General features: G+C 38.1%; 1 protein-coding gene and 1 long non-coding RNA gene across 4 annotated transcripts in view; one reads left to right on the forward strand and one right to left on the reverse strand.

Moving 5' to 3' along the window:
* Positions 1 to 13,295, reverse strand: part of ACTR2 (actin related protein 2) — a 36,908-nt gene extending 23,613 nt beyond the window's left edge. For 2 of the 3 annotated variants that reach the window (XM_081588307.1, XM_081588305.1), the window contains exons 1-3: positions 13,163 to 13,295; positions 5,846 to 5,956; positions 148 to 363 (exon numbers count right to left, since the gene is read on the reverse strand). In XM_081588307.1, coding sequence (XP_081444433.1) covers positions 148 to 363; positions 5,846 to 5,956; positions 13,163 to 13,210 — 375 coding nt within the window. In that variant the 5' untranslated portion in view covers positions 13,211 to 13,295. Of the gene's footprint in view, positions 1 to 147; positions 364 to 3,770; positions 3,786 to 5,845; positions 5,957 to 13,162 lie in introns of all 3 variants that reach the window. The other variant, XM_081588306.1, reaches the window with a different exon arrangement.
* Positions 13,296 to 13,378: 83 nt separating this feature from the next.
* The window catches only part of LOC145544927 (uncharacterized), a 52,438-nt gene continuing 41,517 nt past the window's right edge, over positions 13,379 to 24,299 (forward strand). Inside the window, exon 1 of the long non-coding RNA XR_014081727.1 lies at positions 13,379 to 13,632. This is a non-coding gene — a long non-coding RNA (uncharacterized LOC145544927). The remainder of the gene's footprint in view (positions 13,633 to 24,299) is intronic.

Below are 24,299 nucleotides of genomic sequence, written 5' to 3' on the forward strand. Positions count from 1 at the left end.
AGGTGCTCAATAAACAGGATCTGAGAGAAAGTAACAATTATTCTTATCTCCTTTATTCTCAGCAACAGAGGTAAGATAAAACAAAAAAATTTGCTTTAATATCACATCACAGAAGCACATATATGCACAACCCATCTAAAAACTTACCTCTACAATCTTCTCTCTGTTTTTGGTTGGGTTCATAGGAGGTTCTGTGAGTAAAATTTTACAATTCCTGGTATCTATGTTAAGTTTTTCTGGTCCAAATGTGTAGTCCCACAGGTGTTTCATGTCATCCCAATTTCGTACTATGCCATTTTCCATAGGGTAATTAACTTCTAACATTGAGCGTAATTCACTTGCCTCATCACCAACCATAAGATCCTAGAAAATTATAATATCAAAGCTTTAGGCCAAATTTTTGCATAAAATACCGTCAGAAAATTATCCTCTCATATTTTGGAAAACTGGGGAATAATTAATTTTAATATTTTTGGCACTTTCAGATAAATTTCTTCATTCCACAAGTTAAAAAGATCTTCCCTTTCATGAACAATGGCTTGCAAATCTTAATCATGAATAATCAAAGTTTTTAGGTACAATGTGGTTTAAATCAATAAATTGACCTTACCTTTAATAAATAAGTTTCCAAAAGAAGAGCATTAGCACAAATAAACCCCACATTTTCATATTTTGGAGGGGTTTGTATGAGGTTTCATCTCTTTCTTTTGCTCAAATGTTCAAAAAATAAGGCCTGTGATATGTGAGATAGCACATCAGGGGAAAAAAAAATCTTGTAGAAAAATGCTCAATGCATGCAGCACATTTCTTTGTACTAAATATCAAAATGATAAGTGTAGTACTATACAGCATTATGAGAAGCAAAATATAAAATGATTTTTATTATACTGGAATAATGGATATATGCACCACAAACTTGTAAATTTCACAAACATCTACCTAGATATGCCTCAATTAGAACTGAAATTAAGCTTCAATATGTGCCTCACCAAAATGAAAGATAATTTGTAGAAATACAAAAAATTAAGATACAGAGAAGAAATTCTTCTTTAAAATTATCTCATAAGCAACATTTCCAATCTTAAAGTATAATACTGGAAAACTACGCCATCACCCAAGAAGCAGAATACTCACAAGTCTTGTCTCCAATGAGCGCATACTTAAGATAACCCACATTTCAAAGTCAAATTTTATGTGTATAAGGCTAATGATGTCTCAGAATTAAAATTTACTCTAAAAATTGGCTAGTCAAAATACTAAATAATCCTGATTTAAACATATACTGATGAATTTAGAAAAAAAATCCTAGTATCAAAAATAGCTACTATTTGCTGTAAGATCTTAAGATGTTTTAAAACAGAGGTTTAAATAAATATATGACTTTAAAAAATTTTTAAATAATGATTAAAAAAAAAGAGATAAGAAAGAAACCAGGGTGAGGACTCTATTTAAAGACAACAACAACAACCAAAAAAAAAAAAACCCACTGGAAAATCCACTGAAAGCAACAAAAAGGACAAACATTAAAGCAGATGCTAGAAATATTCACTAAAATGTTTCTGTTGCAACTAAATTTCATATAAAATTAATGTACTGTGCCTTAATACTCAAATTTCTTAAATATTAACTATTTAGAATTATCTGATACAAAAATGAAAAACTAAAACTCTTATATTAGAGAACTCTAGTAAATGACATGCATTTGTTGAATTACTTAGGGAGAAGAATACTGTTAATTTTAAATACACTGAAAGACAAGATACACTGATGGACTGACAGATGGATAAATGGATAGACATGTGATATATCAGTATAGTAAACATTAATGTCAGAATCTAGGTGATGGATGTATGGGTTTCATGGTAAAATTCTTTTAACTTTGCTGTGTATTCCAAACACTTCATAATAAAATGTCAGGGGGAGGAATATATATCTCCAAATACCTATATGACTTCTGGTCATCAACATAATTTAATATACAATGTTGGTTACTTTTTTCTGGACTATATCTTTGTGTTATACAAGGTAATAATAGATTAGATAATTAAGATGGTTTATATCACTGATACATATTCACAACTATATTTCAACAAATTTAGTATAAATCTGGTCTAATTACATCTGACTATTTAGTTCTTATTCCATGCAAGAATAGGGGCCTACGTATGTCTGATCTAATACCAACTCAAAATAAAAGTGTATGTAGCTACTTCTAGGGCACACATACTATCAAGAATTAACTGAAAGAAACATCTGGCATCGAGTATCTTACCATCCCTCTGAACAAAGAGGACATTTAAAATGGAGGAAAACAAGTATTAACTTGTCAAATTAGTGCAAACATTCTTGAGTAACTCAAGCTACCTAATTCAAAAATTTATCTAAAATTTTATTTCAAAAAATCCTAAAACATAGTTTTCCCTAGAACATTTCAACTTCCAAAACTTCAAAATGCTAAGAGTTTTATGGAACTTGCCTTCATCTCCAAGATCAAAATTACAAGTGGTCAGATCAGGCCTTGGTTTTTTTTTTTACACCACCCACCTCATCACTGGACCTCAAGCCTAAACCATCACCTATTATCTGAAAAAATGAAAAATTACAGTAACTGTCTGAGATGCTGTTTTAAAGGCATTTATATTTTATAAAAAGCAAGCAGTGTAGATGAGATATGCCAAGAATCATTCTGAACAATGTCACCTCAAATTGGAAATTAGAGCAAATATACTCTAAAACCACAATTAAATTCCTAGAAAGAAATTTCATAAAAAATATTAAAGAGTTCTCTGCAAGTACTCTCTTTTCTTAATCTCCTTAGGATTTTAAGATAAATGCATGATCTTTTATTTAGAATATAGTAATTTCCAGTTTTCCATGTTTTTGTTTATTCAAAAGAAAACTTGCCACTAGTTTAACTAGTTACTGTTACTAGCTAAAATACTTATCACTAGAAAGGCCTGATATTTATCTCTGTCAAAGCTATTTACAAATAATATTAAAAACAAACTTGAGAATATCTACTATAGAAAAACTTAAGACTATCACAGAAAAATATAATAAAAGACTAAATTGCAGGGAGGTGTCTAGTTCTAGTTCAAATGAAAAAGGCACAATCGTATTTATTTAGAGGGAAAATCCACTGTCAATGGAAAAGTCTTTCAAGACTTCTACCTTTTTCTTACTTATAATCAGATAATGTAAAATCTGCTCATAAATAAGGATAATACAGGAAACAAATTAATCTTTTTCTCTCCTTTACTATTTATAGTTCATTTGCACATTACAATCTTACCTAGTTTATTAAATACACATATGATACTGTACCAGATGCAAATATATACATATACAGGCTATGACAGGCAACGTTCAATTTAACAGCAGTCAGTAAAGTGAATTGATCCAAATGCAACAACTTCACTCCACTTTTCTGGATCACACATATCCTAAAGAAAGCCACTTGGTTTCTAACATAATGCACACTACATTCCATTTAATCGTAACATTCATCTACAAAAAACACAAGGAAAACAATTCAAAACTATGTTAGTAATTAGTTCTGGTTTGGTCCATTGTATGCAATCAGGAGAGTATAGGACTTAATTAGTTGCTACCAAATTGAAGCAATGAAAAAGGTTAAAAATCAAAGTACTTAGAAATTAAAATATGGAATCACCCCCCTCCCCAATACTAAAGGGACACAAAACAACAACTACTGTCCCACCAAGCAAAAGTGGAAAACAAACAGAGAGCATGTGTGTAACCTCACTTACCATCTTTTTGTTATTCTACTTCAACAGGTCAAGAAAGGTGAAGAGAGAGAAGGTAGAAGTAAGAGTCAGAAAAGGCCTAAATAAAATCCTCACTGAAATTTTTAAACATACAAGCAATACAGACAAATTAGGTCGAGGCAGATGCAGTACTACTACAGTTTACGGAGTTAATAATTAGGGCCAAATTAACACGGACAGTTATTACTCCTGAATGAAAGTTAACTCATTAAACTTTAAATTTAAATTTCCAGTTTTCAGTCTACCACATTTTAGGTAACAAGACACAAAAAGTATAAATCAATCCACTAGGCATAGGTATTCCAAAAAAGTCAAATTTCTTTCATTTGTTACTGAATTTAAGAACCTTAATTAAGGAAAATAAACAGCAGAAAAGGTCTAGCGGAGTAGGTAAAGGGTGTTTAGAGTGATTTTCCAAGCTCTAGTAGTCAAGTTAAATTTGACACAGTTCTCTTTTCTTTCACTGTTTTCTACTGGAAGAACAAATTAACTTGAAAGACTTAAAAAGATTAAGCAGATTGAACAGAAGTAAACCAACCTAACAGGCTGACAAACCATACAAGCAAATGCTACTGGGGAATTCCTTAGCAAAAATGTCTTATTTGAGTATCTCCTAGTCTCATTTCTATCACTTGCCCTTAAAAAGCAAGAAAAGTGGGAGTGAAAAATATAGGTAATTATTTGTGACTATGTTGGACAATAAAAATAGCTATATGTGATGTAGCTTAATACTTCAAAAATGTTATTCTCCATAAAGTATATTAAAAAGCCATTCTTCTTTAAAAGGCTGATACTGAATAAAAGTGACTTTCAACATTATTAAAAAAAAAACTTTTTCCTTATCACTATTATTAGCTAAATTTTAAGCTGAAGTTCATTTAAGATGGAATTCAATCAGAACGAAAGGAGTTAACAAAAGGAGAATATGGGATTCTATAAAATTCCCAAAAGACCCTAAAAAAAAAAAAACCAAACCCAAACCAAAAAACTCTCATGTTGAGAGTTTTGTAATAAAACAGAGGCCAGAATCACTCACTCTTTTAAGTCTTTAAAAAAATTATCACAGAACCTAAGTTTCAGTTTGTGTTTTTATTCATCGTGTAACTCAATTCTCTAGTCCCAACAGCAGAGGGCTCTTAAGCAGCAAATGTCTACTATTACCAGCTTCCTAGACACCTCAAATAAACGCCCCCAAGACGGGTACCTTAACTTACAACCTAACAAACTCTCTGAAGTCTTGCCAAGGACTGTCCAGATAGGACCAATGACGCTAGTCTGTTCACAAATGATTCATAAAATGGCTTCTAAATTCTACTACATTTCCTATAAGCTAACCTGATCCTGATTTTAAGTCAAGTGGTAACCACCGACTTTTGATTGTTCTTTTTTTTTTCCCCTTAAAACATTGTAACTCCCTTTTGATTTCCAACTCCTTCAATAGAAGATAAAAATCTATTAGGGTCCAATCTCATGTTAAGAACGGTACGTAGGCAATGACAACGTTCCTTCCCTTCTCCTTGTCCTAAGATAAATGATGCAAGGTCAAATAAAGACTTGCACAGCTTCCTCCTGCACACTATGGAAATCAGTTATATTGGTGAAAAAAGGAACCAATAAGATGCACACTCTATTTTTCCTGGCTAGCTATATAAAAATGTAGGAGTATCAGGCCATGAGAACATGGAAGGAGAAGTTTCAGCTCCCAAAGAGACACTAACACTGAATGACAAATATATGGAATTGAAAGACATAAAAATACCAGGTTGACTTCTTTTAAAATTATATTATAGGATTTTAAGTCACTAATACAGCATTCACATCAACATAAAAATCTTATTTTTATTGTATTCAGAGAGTAACGCCATCAAGCTATACTTAAAAGTCAGACGAAATTACTTTCAGTTTCTGTGCCTTTCTTCACGTGTTGATAAAAATTTAAAATATAAGAAATTCAGCCCTCCTCCTTTGCTTTTCAAGGTATCACATTTTAAAACTACTTAATTCAAAGAACACTTAAGTAGGTTTTGCTCCTCATTTATCAATAAATAAAATATTACCTTGATTTCAATGTTTCCCACTTTGGTGGTCGATCTGATAATAGGTCTTCCAACCAAAGCTGGGAAGATGTGTTCTGGAAAGTTAGAGCCTGCATATCCACACTTCACAAACTGGAAAAGAACAGTAAAAGTGGGTTAGTGTCAAAGTCTTTACAGTATTATCCAAAACTGTATCTGAAAAGTACTGCTTTGCATTTATACAATATTCTGAACTTTCGGTGCTTTCAAATTACCTAAAGTAATCACCCCATCTATCATACCCTCCATTTGTTTCCTTCACGGCACGACTACTGGAGTTCCCATTTCTTGACTGGTTAACTCTTAACTTAGGGAAAGCCTCAAGGGAGCTAAGCTAGGCAGTGCATGCTGGAACCTGCTGCCTTGACGCACAGCAAGGAAGGGACAAATGCATTCAATGAATGCTAAGGATTTTTAAAAGAAATGTCAGAAAATGAACAGAACAAAAAAGCAGGCTTTCATTCATGTCTAGCAATTCACGTTAAGTAACACCATTTTCCAAAATGGGAAAATCAAATGGCATCTGGACCAGCATCAAGTTAAAATAAACATTTATTAGGCATTTTTGGCTATTTACATTTTTATATTTAGAGAAACATTTAGTAATACCAGGTGACATAAGTTCATATTCGGATAGTGTACTTCTCCAATGAGGATGTAGCATTGATTCTAATAATATTTCCACTTTATGAATAAGAAACAGATACACTAGGAGATTTAACCACTACAGTAGAACTGAAAATAGAACCAAGGGTTTTTAATGTTTATATCAATAATACAGTCTGTTTAGCCTTATTTTTAAGAGCAGCCATTACAAGGGAAAAGGCAGTTAAAAACTTCAGGGTGGGAGGAAGAAGAGAGGAGCTGTCATCAACCTCTACCATTCCCTTAACAAGATTTTGTTCAATGTACAGTACACTGTGCAAACACTTTTGTGTCTACTGATGAATCCCAAAAACCTAGAACAGTGTCTGACACATACTAGGTGCATATTATTTAACTGATCAATAAAAATGAAAAGTTTTGCTGCTGACTCAAGAGTACAATACTATGATTATTTTAATATAGAGAATATGTTCAATATTGAGACAATCTATTGTTCCATGGATTTGGCACCACATTCTCTTAGAAGAATTAAGGAGAAAAACAATACCTGAATGTGACATATGACAGAAATAACACAAAAGTGGACAGAAAGCTGTTACATACAAGGAACTGTTTTGTTTGATGGTGGTAAAAGCTAGCAACAATCTGAAACTCACTGACTTCTGACTAACTCTCTAAAATGCAAAATTTTTCTATTTCAAAGACAACCTTGTTAGAAATGATGTTGATGAACCACATTTAATTATAAATAGCCTAGAACATTCAGCCATGCATAACTGCAAGTCTTTCAAAAATAGTGCTTTAAAAAAATATGTTAAAATCATGTCTTCAGCAGACTGAAGCTACTAGTCTGAAAAAAATCTGTCTAAAATTTAAAAACTGCACATTTCCAATACCACCTGAATTCATATCCCCTCATTCACGTTCACATTTTAGAATTTACATAAAATATTCCGTTCAAATAGGTTTTCTTCCAAACCCACAAAACCTAGTCCTGCTCAGTTTACCACTGAACCTAGGTTTTCTAAAACCTAAAACCATGATACAATTCTTTCTGGATTACCTTCCAAGGCTGAAGTTAGTGTGATATGATGGCATATGCAATAGATACCCTGCTTGCTCATATCTACCTCTACTTGCATAGTGGTTGATAGTAAAGAACAATATACTTCCTACTCTAAAAAAAGTGTTGAACAGAATTCAGAAGTGTTAGTTCATTTTTCCACAATATCTTCCCAAATAATTTATCAATCTGACCCAGAAAGAGCTGGAGCGACAACTGCCGCAGAGGAAAAGAATACTACTTAGTATTTTCTAGTCTATTCAAATTAAAAGAAAAAAACTTCTCACACTTCGTCTCTTCTAAATCAAACTCTCTAGTCCTTAGGCCAAAAGCCAGCTCACTTGTTGTGAACTGAAATCAGATGTAAGACCAGAGAATCTCTTCTCATTATGCCACTATATTCAAATTTCTACATAAATAAAATCTGTCATGACCACTAGACAAGTATCAGCTTTAGTCATAATTTATACATATATTCCAAATATAGACAGCAAATACAATGTACACATTAAGCTTTTATGTAGTGACATAATGAGCAGATAAACACCCTAGGTGGGTCAAAAGTGTCCATGGGTATAAATGTTCTTAAAGAAAATTATAAAATGAATGAAAAAAAGAATCTACACATTTGTAAAGGCAATTTTCAGCATATTAAATGTAAACCAATGATTTAACTGAGAGATCTTAACACTAGGCGAAGGTGGGGAGGAGGAGCCTGGGACAGAGCCTAAGTCAAGTCGTGTCCCCGGCCCCATGCAGCCAGGAGGCTGGGGAGGTAAAATTCTTGTTCGAGTATAATTCACAGGACAACATATTTGCCAAGTCCCTTGTGCTTTATTAAAAGATGAAGGAACTTCTCTAGAGGTCCAGTGGCTAAGACTGCATTCCCAATGCAGGGAGACCAGGGATCAGGGAACTAGATCCCACATGCCACAACTAAAGATCCCATGTGCCATAACTAGCCTGGTGCCGCCAAATAAATACATTAATTAAAATAAATATTTTAAAAAATTATTAACAAATGGAAAGCTGGCTTTTAGTTCAAATTAAAGATAGCAATCACTAATTAATGAAATTATTTATTCTGATTAAGCAGTAGCTTATTGGAAGTAGATGCTGCCGCAGTAATCCAGTGCTAGCATTCCTACAGGGAACTAGTGTTTGGTCAAAATGGCAATAGCTGCACTACATCACATTATTTCAGATGTCAACACATTAGCAGTTAAAATAACAAGAATATAATTACAATGATCTATTTCTCAGTAATATATAACCAACAGACAACCTGGCATTTCCTTTATTGCAAAAAAGCCAGTATTTTTTTTTTTTAAAGATCTAAACCATAATGTAATAAAATGCAAAGAAAATATTCTTTTCTAAACTACTTGTTTGGCATAACTTTAATTCTTGAAATACCTCCCCCCACTTCAATCATTTTAAGACCTAGTGACTTAGTTCTTCTCTCACGATGTGCAATAAGGCTCTGTTTAAGAAACAGACTTTACCATATATAGTTTCCTCTTCATAGCACTGTGGTTTAAACAGGCTCCCTTACTTCCCACTGAGTCATCAAATGGTAAGATCATGAACAATATAATTTTCTTTCAAGAAAAAAAAAAAGCCCATGTACATTTGCTCTAAAGGGATCTTTCTCCCCTCAAAAAACAAACTGGGATTTATAAAGCTTCATTTGGGCTTATTTAATTTGTATTTTTCCTTTATTATTTTAAACAAATGGCACTGATATAATAATCTAATTGCATAGTGATTACTCTGATCTTAGACCACCAAAATATTCTGTTTATTCCAAAGCATTTTCTAGGGTTAAACCAAATCTACTTTTGATTTGGTTCTACTTCAAATACTCCTAAATCCAACATATAAATTTGTTTAAGCCTGAGAAAGCAAGCTGTAATCAACTACAAATATGAATTGTAAAAGTACAATTAAAAAAAAAAAGTGTAACTATCTTAACACTACAAGCTACTTTGTATCACTGGACCCTAAAAATTCTGCAGGCACTCCAGAAGTCTTCACTGTCAGTAAACTAACTCAATGTTGATGAAATCACTCACGTTTGGCAAAAGAATACACATCAGGGGCCTGGGCCCAACCCTTGAAAGGCACCTAAACCGAAGCAGATCTCCACATCTTCACCTATCTGGCCACTTTCCGCAGCTTTATTTTAGGTGGCGGTTTACACAGGCTCCATTTTAGGTTTGGATGTTTATGAGGATGAAGTGCATAAGGTATTGGAATTGGATGAGCTTTCCTCCTCTAGGAGGCCCTACAGAGGCACTGGTCAGCTTGGGAGCTGGAGAGGTCAAGGAGCAGGACCACAATCCGGCATGTGATCATACGGCTTTTGATTTAGATGGACAGGGAGGCCTGGCGTGCTGCGATTCATGAGGTTGCGAGGAGTCGGACACGACTGAGCAACTGAACTGAACTGCTGCTGCTAAGTCACTTCAGTCGTGTCCGACTCTGTGCGACCCCATAGACGGCAGCCCACCAGGCTCCCCCGTCCCTGGGATTCTCCACGCAAGAATACTGGAGTGGGTTGCCATTTCCTTCTCCAGTGCATGAAAGGGAAAAGTGAAAGTGAAGTTGCTCAGTCCTGTCCGATTCTTAGCAACCCCATGGACTATAGCCTACCAGGCTCCTCCATCCATGGGATTTTCCAGGCAAGAGTACTGGAGTGGGGTGCAACTGAGAGAGGCTTAAAAAAAAAAAATCAACTTCTCAAATGGCCTATAATTTTAAAACCTAAAATGTGTTAAGAGGCAAGTTGCTTTAGAGTAACAACTATTCTCATAAATTTTTAGAAACTAAATTTTATTATCTTCTTAATCATAGAGGAATCATTAGACCATCAGGTACCTAAATAAAATCAAGAGGACTATCAAGCATAAGAAATACAGACTCTAAGTGGCTCCTAATTCTCTAAATTTTCAGAAATATCATAGCATTCTTGACTATGTACTACATCAGAGCTTTCTTCATGACGTTTCTTCATGAAGTCAATCATGTCCTATAGAAAATCTGGATATTTCAAGTAATTAGAAATATAATGCCAAATATTACACAAGGTTTTGTTTGAATTAACTACACTTTTCTACTTATGTCACAGTAACTTATCTTTTGTCTTAAGAAACAAGATTCTTCAATTATAGATTAGACATAAGGCTAATCAAATATACAATGAGTTTTCTAACAAGCTAATGAAACAGTAACATAAAACTAATTATGGGACTTCCCTGCCAGTCCAGTGCTTCCACTATAGGGGGCGTGGGTTCCATCCCTAGCCAAGGAACTAAGATCCCCACATGCCACACAGCCAAAAAAAAAAAAAGTTTAAGAAAGAGGAAAAAAAATTTTTTTAATTAAATATTATGAAAAGACATATACTACAAAAACTGGTTTCACTGTCCTTCAAAGAGGTGTGTGTGTTAGTCACTGAGTTGTGTCCCACTCTTTGTGACCCCATGGACTATAGCCCACCAGGCTCCTTTGATGAGCCTAATAATCATTGTCCATGGGATTCTCCAGGCAAGAATACTGGAGTGGGTTGCCATTTCCTTCTCCAAAAAGGCTGATGAAAGTGTGTAAAATCAAGATGATAACCGTACTTAGCAGCACAGTCTCAATAAAGCATCACTGAGATCTGAGGAAGTATTTCTCTTGGCCCACATTTTCTTTCTCTCCTGTTTTAATCAAGGCTGCTCAGGGCTGGAGGAATCCATTAAAATATAACTGACTTCAATTTCTAAAAAAAAAAAACTGGCTTAGTCACAAAAAAATACATTAGTATCAATTTTTTAAAGATTTACATTTATTTAGATGTCCATTTGAGACTACAGGGGGGAATTAGGCCATTTTTTTTTTTTTAAAAAGCAGTGGCTCAGAGGTTAAAGCGTCTGCCTGCAATTCGGGAGACCCGGGGTTCGATCCCTGGGTCAGGAAGATCCGGTGGAGAAGGAAATGGCAGCCCACTCGAGTATTCTTGCCTGGAGAATCCCATGGAGAGAGGAGCCCGGTAGGCTACAGTCCATGGGGTAGCAAAGAGTCGGACATGACTGACTTCACTTCACCTTTAAACTGAGTTTTAACTGTAAAAGGAACACGTTTATAATTTCATTTACAGACAGTTTAACATTACATAGTTTGTTAAAAAACAAAGAACATTTTTCCAATAATTGAGTCATGAAGTCCTTCCCACCTGACCTCACTCTTATCCCTAGTCTCACAGATAACCACTATGAACATAAATTTCTCACAAATCCCTTTGAAACTTTCATACACATACACATTTGTGGACACATAAATAACTTTAATAAAGAACATGCACATAAATGGAAATTAATTTTTAACATGTTTCTGTAGTGATGAACCTGCCTCTTTTTAAGTACTATGCTATTTTGTATGAACGGCACATTAGACGATAACACTCTTCTCTCTTCCATTTTCAACTTAGTTCAGATAAAGCTAGTATAATCATTGCTAGTAAAAATTCAATCAAGGGCAGTATTATGGCGGTGAATATCAGCTCTTTTTTCCCCTCAACGATCCAGTTTCCAAAGTGATGAAGTTCATACAGAATCTACTTTAATTCACATATTACATTTATGAAAGAAAGGGGATAAAGTGACAAAATACTGCAGCTTCAAAATGGTTAGAAATTGCTGTACTGCAGGGGGAAGTGATCACTACAGAACTCATCCAAAATAAGTAACAGTTCTGTATTCTGATTTGCTGACTTCGCTGCCTAAAATGCATTTTTTTTTAAATTGGGGGGAGGGCGACTGAAAGAAACAACTTTCAAATAATGTATAAATCAGTGTTTTACTCTGAGTTTTACAATTGTTTGCATTTTTAGGATCTTAAATACTAACATTAACTGTAGTCTGCCAATAAGGAAAAAAGGAGGAGGGGAACCCAAACTGATTAACTTCCCTAAGGTTAGTGGAATTAATACTTGGGCCTTAAAGGATCAAGATCAAGCACAGAAACATACTGGTTTCTGCGGGGCTGCACCTGGGCCAAATTTCCAGCATGGAGAACAAAAAGTAAATGATGCATAGCCGATCTGGCCTTCCCTCCTCTCAGAAAACAACAAAAGCCTCAAACACTGCGAAAGGACTGAGGTTCATTGCATGACAGCACTTCCCTTTTTTCTTTAAACCCGTTTCCTGCCTCCTGTTCCGTATCTTCAACTATACAGGAAGAGGAAGGCCTCTTGCTCTTTTTCCTTTTTACACACCGGCGACCCTGGAGAGTGAAGCCCTTTCGCAACTCACAAGCCCAGCCTTTTATTCCTCCAGCCCTCTAGCCAAATTCCTGCGGCTAGAGCGCTGGGCCGGCCCCGGCCCGGTAGCAGGTGGGAACCCCATCCATTGCCGGCCTCGCCCGCCGTCCTGACCCCGAGCTGCGGGAGTGCCCGGCTCAGAGATACTAAGGGGTCCAGCCCGCTCGAGCCCCACACCCACGCGGGCGGAAAGCGCTGGCCAGCGCCCCTTGGCCCGGGCGGCAGAGGGCCCAAAGGTGCAGCCATGAGCGCTATAGGCCCGCGCGCCCCCAGCACATCCGCGCCCCGGCCTGGAGCCGCTGCAGTCTCCCCGCCGAGCGCTTACCCCGGTGCCGTTGTCGCACACCACCACCTTCCTGCCCTGGCTGTCCATCGTCCTCCCGGAAGAGAGCCGGAGCCGCTGCCGAACAACCTAGAGCACCCACTGTCCGTCTGGTTCCTCTTCCTCCTCCTCCCTCTTCCCGGCCCCGCCTTCGGCCTAACTTCTCCCCCAACCGGAAGTGACCGCCAGGTCTCACCCGCCACCTAACAAACTGCCTGCGCGGAAGAGGCGGGGACGGGAGGAAGGAGGCCGAGACTGGCAGTGGTGAACTCCAATAAGAAAAAAAATGAGCCCGAGGCCCCGCCTACGGCGCCAGCCCGGCTCCCGCGCCTGCTCCGCCTTTAGGGTCGCCGCCCTTCCGGGTTCTTCCTGTCGGCGTCTTGTTCCTGACCCGCGATAATGGTAGCTGAGTTGCCAGGCGGTTTGCCCCGCTTTCTAAGGCTTCCCGGCTGCAGGCAGATGAAGGACAACAGGTCTGTGGCGAGAGGGCATTGGAATATGACAGAGAAGCCTGTCGGCAGGGCCGAAACGGGAGACACCCTTGCTAACCCCACCGTTGAATGAGACTTGGTGTGTCATTGCTTCTAGGCCTTTTCAGCGGGCAGAGGTGGGATGGGTATAGACACATGAAATCGTGCATTTATACCGATCCCTCCGATTCCAGTCCAACCCATCTCGTCCGGGTTTTCCGTTAGTTAGGTGAGCCTCACTGCTCACCACTTCCCTTCCAGCAGCACCATATTGCTTCATGCCTCTGTTGTACCTGTTTGAACCCAGGCTCTCAACTTTGAACTCGGGCAACCCTACTGTCAAATACGGCCCTGCCAACGAAGACTTATGTGATCTGAGCCTACCCCCGTCTATTTACGGGGATAGCAGTCTCTCTTCCATGGGTTGTTGTATGCTTAAAGGAAATGGCAGCCCGCTCCAGTATTCTTGCCTGGAAAATCCCATGGACAGAGGAACCTGGCAGGCTACAGTCCATGGGGTCGCAAAGAGCGGGACAGGACTTAGTGACTACACAGAAAAGTAAGCAATCCATTCAGTGGACGCTATTTACTATTAATTCCATATTCTTAAACTCGAGTGTGCGTGCTCAGTCGTGTCCGACTGCTTGTGATCCCATGGACTGTGGCGGGCCAGGCCTCTCTGTTCCTTTGGCTTTTTCAGGCAAGAATACTGGAGTCGGTTGCCATTTCCTTCTCCAGATAATTCCATATTCTTAAACTCGAGTGTGCGTGCTCAGTCGTGTCCGACTGCTTGTGATCCCATGGACTGTGGCGGGCCAGGCCTCTCTGTTCCTTTGGCTTTTTCAGGCAAGAATACTGGAGTGGGTTGCCATTTCCTCTTCCAGGGGATCTTCCCAACCCAGGGGTGGAACTCCACTCGAGTTCATTGGCAGGTGGAGTCTCTACCACTGAGCCTCTTGGGAAGCCCTCTTAAACTTGTAGTTCTGTCTATAGTGCTTCTGCCTTTTTTCTCTAATCAATCAGGAGACTTGTTATACTCTCAGAGCTGGTTGTCACATCTTTGAAGACTTTGCTGATAACCTCCAAGATGCTCTTTATTCTCTTTTCTTGCTATTATTTTACCTTGGGTGTTTGAATATTGTGCTTGTTACACTCAACAAGTATTTATTGTATGAATGACATTAATCTATAAAAAATGCCATCATATTTGAGAGGTGAGAACTAGAACTGTGCCTTTCACTTACTGTACATGTGTATTGACAAGAATAAAACTTGGATGATGAACCCCCAGTTCCGATTATAATACTAGATTGCTTCTCAGTTTCACTCTGTTCTTTTATCAGTAGTTTTCAAACTTTATAAAGACGAAGAATGCTTTATTTAAATTTAATCTTAAATGGAAACCCAGTATATTAAAATAGATCAAAATATGGGAGTACCGTGGTGGTCTAGTGGCTAGGATTCTGTGCTTTCACTGTGGTGGCCTGGGGTTCAGTCCCTGGTTGGGGAACTGAGATCCCACAAGCGGAACAGCCAAAATTTGAGGGGGAAAAAAATCAAAATAAAACTGCCATAGTTGTTGGAAGTTTGAGAATTTAGGATGGGTTAAGCCCACAGGGAAATCTGTCTTCCCTGCATCTGCTTCTATAGTCATTGTACCTCAGCCTGCTGAACTTTCCAGTAGTTCATAAATTACACACCTTACTTTTGTGGCCAGGTGTGCTGCAGTCCATGGGGTCCCAAAGAGTCAGATATGACTGAGTGACAGAAAACCAACAACTTTTGTGGCCTGAGTGCTAGTACTGTGCAGTTTTCCTGGAAGTATATTTAATTGGTCTCAGCGAATTGAATCCAAACATTTCTGTGTCCTTTTACTTTTCCTCTTTATGAAATTTAATGGATTACTAATTTTTACTTTTTAAGAAGTAGCATTTGTTGTTCTGATTATAAAATCAGTACATGCAGATGATAGAAAATATAAATAAACATCTATTTGCTACACTAATGAAAATGCAGTAAAATCCCTTGATTATGCAAATTCAGATATAATGCTCTTGGTGACTGGCTCCTGTTTTCTGTACCAGCCTCATCCTGATCATTTCACTTTCCTCAAAATAATATGACCTTACATTTTAGGTGATTGAATTATGTGTGTGTGTGTAAGAGGGTTTCATTTCTAGCCTTCTGCTGAAATTTTATGTGTATTATTCTGCACAGAATCTTGCTAGGCAGCTATTTCCTTTTTACATATGACAAAATGGGAGCTTTAGAAAAACTTAAGTCTACCAAGATCTACATACAGAAATAGATATATTTATATATGCCATCAGTGAACAATCTGAAAATTAAAGAGAACAATTTTATTTACAAGAATATAGGAAAAATCCAAATAAATATAATGAAAGTAATTCAAGACCTATACACTGAAAACTACACAACATTGCTGAGAGAAATCAAAGATCCAGGTAAATAACTATACCATTGTCATAAATTGAACATTTGTTAAGGTGACAGTTCTCTTCAAATTGATCTACAGATTCAATATAGTCTCTATCAAAACCCCAGCTGTCCTTTCTCTTTTTAGAATTGACAAGTTTGATTCTAAATTTTATGTGGAAATATAAAGGAACCAGAATACCCAAAGCAGTTTTGAAAAAGAAAAGTGAAAGAGGCAGACTTCTACAGCTGCTGCTAAGTCGCTTCAGTCGTGTCCAACTCTGCAACCCCATAGACGGCAGCCCACCAGGCTCCTCTGTCCCTGGGATTCTCCAGGCAAGAATACTGGAATGGGTTGCCATTTCCTTCTCCGAGACTTCCACTGTCTGATTTCAAAACTTACTATGAAGCTACAGTAATGAATACAGTGTGGTATTGGCACAAGGATAGATGTATAGATCAATGGAACAGAAGAGACAGTCCAGAAATAAACTCTAACATTTATGGTCATTTGATTTTCAAAAAATGTGCTAAAACAATTCAGTGGGGAAACAATAAAATTTTTTTTTACACAAATAGTGCTGAGATAACTGAATACACATGTATGCTGCTGCTACTCAGTCACTCAGTTGTGTCCAACTCTTTGCAACCTCATGGACTGTAGCCCACGAGGCTCCTCTGTCCATGGGATTTTCCAGGCAAGAATATCAGAGTGGGTTGCATTTCTGACTCCAGGGGGTCCTCCAGACCCGGGGCTCAAACCAGCGTTTCTTGCATCTCCTGCATTGGCAGGTGGATTCTTTACACCTGGAAGCCCCAAATTTCCATGTGTAGTGGGAAAAGAACTTTGATCCTTACCTCACACAATACATAAAAATTAATTCAAATGAATCATAGGCCAAAATGTAAAAGAGCTAAAACTACATAATTTCTGGAAGAAAACAGGAGAAAAATCTTTTTTAAAAAAATTATTTATTTTGGCTATGCTGGGTCTTAGTTGTGGCTCTTGGGATCTTTGTTGCAACATGCATGCGCGAATCTAGTTCCCTAACCAGGGATCAAACTCAGGCCCCCTACATTGGGAGGACTTCCCCCGGGAAGTCCAAGGGGAAAAATCTTTTGATGTTGAGTTAAAAATGACCTAAATATGACACCAAAATCATGATCCATAAAAGAAAAAACTGATATACTTAATAGAAATGTAACACTTTTAAGTCATGTATTAAGAAAAGAAAAAGACTAGCCACAGACTAGAAGAAAATATATGTAAATCACATAGCCAACAAAGTACTTGTATCCAGAATAAATTAAGAACACTTAGGGATTTCCCTGGTGGCTCAGTGATAAAGAATCTGCCTGCCAATGCAGCAGACATGAGTTTGATCCCTGATCAGAGAAGATCCCACATGCTGAGGACCAACTAAACCCATGTGCCACAACTATTGGGCCTGTGCTCTAGAGCCCAGGAGCTGCAACTGCTGAGCCCACATGCTGCAACTATGGAAGCCTGAGTGCCTAGAGCCCGTGCTCCGGAACAACAGAAGCCACCTCAATGAGAAGCCCATGCACTGCAACCCAACTAGAGAGTAGCCCCCACTCTCCACAACTAGAGAAAAACCCATGCAGCAGCGAAGATTCAGCACAGCCAAAAATAAATTTTTTTAAAAAAATTTAAAAACACATAACAAGAAGATACATTATCTAATCAAAAAGTGGACAAAAGATTTGAGTAGACATTTCATTAATGGAGACATACATGTGAAAAGATGCTCAATGTCATTAGGGAAATGATTATGAGATGCCACTTTATACTCACTAGAATGTCTATAATCAAAAGGAGAAAAGAATACTTACTGGCAAAGATGTGGAGAAACTGGAACCCTCAAACATCACTGGTAGGAATGTACAATGGTACAGCAAGTTTGGAAAGCAGTTTGGCAGTTTTTCAAAAAGTTAAACATAAAGTCACTATACCTAGCAATTTCACTCCTAGATATTATACCCAAGAGAAGTGAAAAATTATATTCACAGACTTGTACGCAAATGTTTGTAGTGGCATTACTCATAATAGGTGAACAGTAGAGCCTTGGAGTTTGTCAACGAGTAAACTGTGTGGTATATCCATACAATGGAATAGTATTTGGCAGTTAAAAGGAAACTACATGCTACAACATGAATGAAACTTAAAAATATACCAGCTGCAAAAGACTCTGTGTTGTATGATTCCATTTATATAAAATGTCTAGAAAAAGCTGCTGCTGCCGCTAAGTCGCTTCAGTCGTGGCCGACTCTGTGCGACCCCATAGACGGCAGCCCACCAGGCTCCTCCGTCCCTGGGATTCTCCAGGCAAGAACACTGGAGTAGGGTGCCATTGCCTTCTCCCTAGAAAAAGCATGTGTAAATATAGGAAGTGTATCAGTGTTCGCGCAGGCTGGGAGTCAGGTTTGGCTGAATATAGGCAGGAGAGAACTTTATGGGGTGATGGAAATTGGTGATAGTTGGTCAATGGTATAATTCACTAAAATCATGAAACTGTACATTTGAGAATTGTAAATTATACCTTGTAAATTCCACAGAGTTGTTTTTAATTGTTACCTGCACAAATTCACCAAATTGTATCAGAACCAGGAATAGTTACAGGTGTGACTGACTCCAAAGTTCCATTCATTCAGGATTTAGGGGAACTTTGGAACTGCCATGAAAACCTGAACCTCTAGTTGGCATCTCAGTTGGAGATGACTTTCCTAGCATTTCACTTGGATCTTATTTAGCTTCTGTGCTTAAATGGAAGTGAGTGAGTATGTTTTTATGGTTATAGAGTAATACAGTAACTGTTAAAATACATTCCTACTCATTGATGTGTGTCCTACTTGAGTTGAGAAGGAAAATACTGTCTCCTAGTAATTAAAGTAAAATAATAAAACTAATTAACTATTTTCTCTCCAGAATTTATGGATAGGAATGATTTCCTTGGATTCCCTTAAAAATGCAGTAATTTATATCTGCAGTTTCTAATTTAATGAGCACAAAGTCACCTTGGGAATGTTTTGAGTAACACTTGAATTCGTTCCAAAGGTGCCCTCTCATTTAGGAAACTGATAGTGTTACCACGTCTATTACATCTTATTCTGTATCTGAAGAACTCAGGAAGAGGACATCCATATCATTTATTTGGTTTATATGTCTCTTAAGATTATTTTGGTCATACCACTTCCCCATTTCCTTTCTATACTATATGTTGGGTGAATAAATGGAACCATTTTGTCTTCTAGATTTTCCAACATTCTAGATTTGGTTGACATGTAGTATTGTTTTTCTTGTTCTATTAGCCTCCATATTTTTTGTAAACTGATAGTTAGATCTAGAAGCACGATTAGATTAAGGTTCAGTTATTTTGGTAGAAGTATTTCATAGACAGTAGTATGTACTTCTGGAGAAGGCAATGGCACCCCACTCCAGTACTTTTGCCTGGAGAATCCCATGGCCGGAGGAGCCTGGTGGGCTGCAGTCCATGGGGTCGCTAAGAGTCAGACACGACTGAGTGACTTCACTTTCGCTTTTCCCTTTCATGCATTGGAGAAGGAAATGGCAACCCACTCCAGTGTTCTTGCCTGGAGAATCCCAGGGACGGCAGAGCCTGGTGGGCTGCCGTCTATGGGGTTGAACAGAGTCGGACACGACTGAAGCGACTTAGCAGCAGCAGCAGCAGTATGTACTTCCTCTTGTGTCACATTTGAAGAAATATGTCTGGGTGTCCCATATTTAGTGATGTTAAGAATATTGACTGGATTTTGGGGGTCCCAAATGACCTATTACAGAATTTCCCCAGGAACTTGTCACTTAAGCAGCCATCAGATGGGAGTTTAAGCAGCCATCAGTGATTGTTGCCAGATTGGACCAAAAAACAATCAAGTACAGTGTGCCTAACCCACAATTTATCATTTTCAAAGCTAAGAGATTTTTACCTAATTAGCCACTGCATTTGCTTTCAAGTTAAACAGTTATAGTTTTGAAACTAGACTACTTAAGTGTTTCTTTAAGTCAAAAAAACAAATCTCATAGGCATTGTGAAAGTGAAAGTGTTAGTCACTCAGTTGTGTCTGACTCTTTGTGACTGCATGGGCTGCAGCCTACCAGGCTCTTCTGTCCATGGAATTCTCCAGGCAAGAATTCTGGAGTGGGTTGCCATTTCCTTCTCCAGGGGATTTTCCCCGCCCAGGGGTCATTCCTGGGTCTCCCACATTGCAGGCAGACTCTTTACCAACTGAACCATCAAGAAAGCTTCTCATAGGCATTACGTGTATACGACTTACAGTTTTACTTGACGTTTTATTTATTTTTTTGATTTTTCAACATTCTTTCTTTCTTTTGGCCAAGCCTCGATCCCTGCCCTCTGCAGTGGAAGTCCATATAATAGATTATTATTCAGCCTAAAGAGCAGGGTAGTACTGCTACATGCTACAACATGGGTGAACTTTGAAAACATTACACTAAAAAAAGCAACCAGAGACAAAAAGTCGCATATTGTATGATTCCACTGATATGAAATGTCCAAAATAGGCAAATCTTTAGACACAGAAGATAGATTGTCTAAGCTTAGTGGCTTGTGGGGGAGGAGTAGAGAAATGGGGAGTGAGTGTTAATGGGTATGGGGTTTCTTTCTGAGATAATGAAATGTTCTAATATTGCCTGTGGTGATGGTTATACAACTCTACTATTATAAGTGTTTTTTCCTAATTTCATTGAGATATGCTGTGCTGCTTAGTCGTTCAGTCGTGTCTGACTCTTTGTGACCCCATGGACTTAACCCATCAGGCTCCTCTGTCCATGGGGATTCTCCAGGCAGGAATACTGGAGTGGGTTACCATGCCCTCCTTCAGGGGATCTTCCCGACCCAGGGATTGAACCGGTGTCTCCTGCATTGCAGGTGGATTCTTTACCATCTGAGCCACCAGGAAAGCCCAAGAACACTGAAGTGGGTAGCCTAACCCTTCTCCAGGGGATCTTCCTGACCCAGAAATCAAACCAGGGTTTCCTACATTGCAGGCAGATTCTTTTACCAGCTGAGCTACTAGGGAAGCCCTCATTGAGGTATAATTGACTATAATACAGTATAGTATTACATACTTTAAATAAGTGAATTTTATGGTACATGTGTGTCTCAATAAATGTTTGTGAGGGTTTTTTAACTTTCAGGATAAAAATTAGACCAGTTCACTGAGGGGCAAACTGTCCTACTGTTCCTTGTGGACTAAAACTTGAACTCATCCATTCTGTCAGTCTTCCTTCCAATCCAAAGGCTATTCTTTCTATCAAATATTCTAATTCTGTCATTGAGCAAACTCCAGGCCCTAAAGAGTGAGTCTTGCATCACCAATTAAAGCTGAGATTTCTGGCATACATAAATAAAATAATGGATGAATGGATGGATAGATGAATAAATATTAGTATTCTTCCTAAGTTAGGGAGAGGATATTCTAACATATTAAGACTATAAGACTGAGGAAGTTAGCTGTGGGGGCCGTTTTAGTGGCAGGATAGTATAGAAGTTAAGGTCTAAAGATCTAGCATCATAAAGACTTGGATTTAAAACCTGGTCCCCCTGCTTCCAGGCTCTCTCCTTGAGCAAACCGCTCAATCTTTTGAATGCATTTTCTCACCTGGTCCTCATATCACTCTTGATATATAGGTATTGTTAGTCCCATTTTTACAAATGAGGAAACTAAAGCTCAGTAAATTAACTAGTCAAGTTCACTTTTCTGTAAATGTTAAAACTTCTGTTCAAACTTTTCTCTGCTTACTTTGAAAGTTAGGCCAGCCACTTACTGTTGATTCTTATATGCTTGTATCTCCAGGTTTAATTCTGTCCTTGAGACTTGCTAACTGACAGGTACACAATGACTCTTTCGTTGTATAGGTTTTATTACAAGTTGTATAATAGATCTATAATATAATAAAATATATATCACATATAGAACACATATAAAAGTAAGCATACATATATGATAAAAACTTCCGTTTATACAGTGTAGTACAAAATGATATATAATTTTAATGACAATTATGAGAAGTTTCTTAGAGATATTGTTGATACTCTGTACTACTGAAAGAGGCAATGTGAAGTCTATTAATCCAGACAGTTTTAAAAAGAGCACAGAACTTAAAGACACATACAATGATACTATATATTTTCTGTATGTCCTTACTTAGATAATATATGTAAAAAGGATAAACCAATATCCTCTTGGGAGAATATAAGATTTGAAAGGGACCAAAAAGGACTTACTCTAACTAAAATATTCTAGTTTTTTGTTTTTTACAGAGGATGTTTTCATGTATTTCCCATGAAATTAAAAATTAATGTTTAAATAAATGTGTAGACTTTAAAATAAATTCTAAATTCTACTGAGCTATAATACACGATAGAAAAGGGCACAGGACTTCCCTGGTGGGCCAATGGTTAGGACTCTGTGCTTCCACTCCAGTGGGCTCAAGTTCCATCTCTGGCTCAGCTAGAAAAAAGGAAAGTGCACAAATGGTACTTTTCTGGCTCAAGACTATCACTAAGTAAACACAGCTACGTAACCACATCAAGGTCAGGAATTACACTATCGCAGGAACCCCGGAAAATGCCCCTACACTTCCTCTCCGTCACTGCCCCACTTCTCCACTCCAAAGGGAAACATTACCAATCTTTTATAGATTAATTTTGCCTGTTTGAGGGGGTGTGTTCTCCTGATGGCTCAGTGGTAAAGAATCTGCCTGCCTATGCAGGAAACGCAAGAGACCCAGTTTTGATCCCTGGGTTGGGAAAATCCCCTGGAGTAGGAAATGACAACCCGCTCCATATTCTTGCCTGGAAAATTCCACAGAGGAGCCTGGCAGACTACAGTCCATAGGGTCGCACACAGCGCACACCTATTTTTGACTTTGTATAAGTGAAATCGTTACACTGTATATTCTTTTGCCTTGTTTCTTTTGCTCAACATTATGTTTGTGAGGGTCATTCATTCATGTAGTTGCTTGAGGTTGTCATTGCTCTCAGAAGTTAACTATTAATAGATGACTTTTTAACAAGGGTCCAGCACTACTAAAAAGTTTTTAAAATAACCAAGTAGGTTTGAATTTCTCTGTTCACATGATTTAGGGGGAAAAGAGTGCCTGACATTAGTATCCAACATCAAAATGTAAGTTCCCAACCTCCAAATGATCCGACATCACTGACAGAAAACTCTCAGGATGGCAAAAGTTTCAATTTCAGAATCATTTGAATTATCTACATAAAATGTATTAAATCTGACTAAATTCAGAATTTACATATCTTTAACCTCAGTATTTTAATATATATTCTGTTACCTCCATACTGTGATTAAAATCTTAAGTCAATAATTTGCTAGTGAAGGGAAGGGAAGGTAAGGGAAGTCACTCAGTCATGTCCGACTCTTTGCGACCCCGTGGACTGTAGCCTACCAGGCTCCTCTGTCCATGGGATTCTCCAGGCAAGAATACTGGAGTGGTTTGCCATTTCCTTCTCCAGGGGATCTTCCCGACCCAGGGATCGAACCCAGGGATCAAACCCAGGGATCAAACCCAGGTCTCCTGCATTGGAGGCAGATGCTTTAACCTCTGAGCCACCAGGGAAGTCCCTAATTTGCTAGTGAAAAGAGAAGAAACACAAAGTTTGTGGAGGCAGTGATAGATTTAAATTTCTAATGAAGCATGAACAAGGAATAGGTTCTGTGGCCAAATCCCCCAACAGCAGCCTGTAGAACAGCATGAGCTTTAGTCATAAGCTGCTCGGGCCTTGAAGCTTAACAAGTCTGAAATAAAAATAAGTGACTTTACAGAAATAAAAATAGGACTTATTAAGACAAAGCTCGAGCTCTGCCTCTTCTGTTGGCCTGGAGGCCTAAGGGCTGTTGCTTCTACCCTCCTGGGATCTCATCTTATCTGAATTCTGGTCTTTATGAGTCCAGCTGAGGTCTTACCTACAACCTTCAGAAGAAGCCATAAGCCCTGACTCATCCGAGCTCATCCCCTGACTCATGTGCTAGTCCTGGCTTTTAGAGAAGGTGTAGATAGTGAAAGGAGAGAGCAGGGAAGTAACTCTCTTTCTGCCACTGCTAAAACAACATCGTGGTCTAGTCCAGTGGTTCCCAACCTTCCCAGCACATGGAGCCTATGGAGTACACTTTGTTGCTTAAATTTTGGCTATTGCTCTGAGCTGTTGCCA

The sequence above is a fragment of the Giraffa tippelskirchi genome, chromosome 4 (genome assembly GCF_054371585.1).
Source record: "Giraffa tippelskirchi isolate mGirTip1 chromosome 4, T2T-mGirTip1v1.2.pri, whole genome shotgun sequence".
Taxonomy (NCBI): domain Eukaryota; kingdom Metazoa; phylum Chordata; class Mammalia; order Artiodactyla; family Giraffidae; genus Giraffa; species Giraffa tippelskirchi.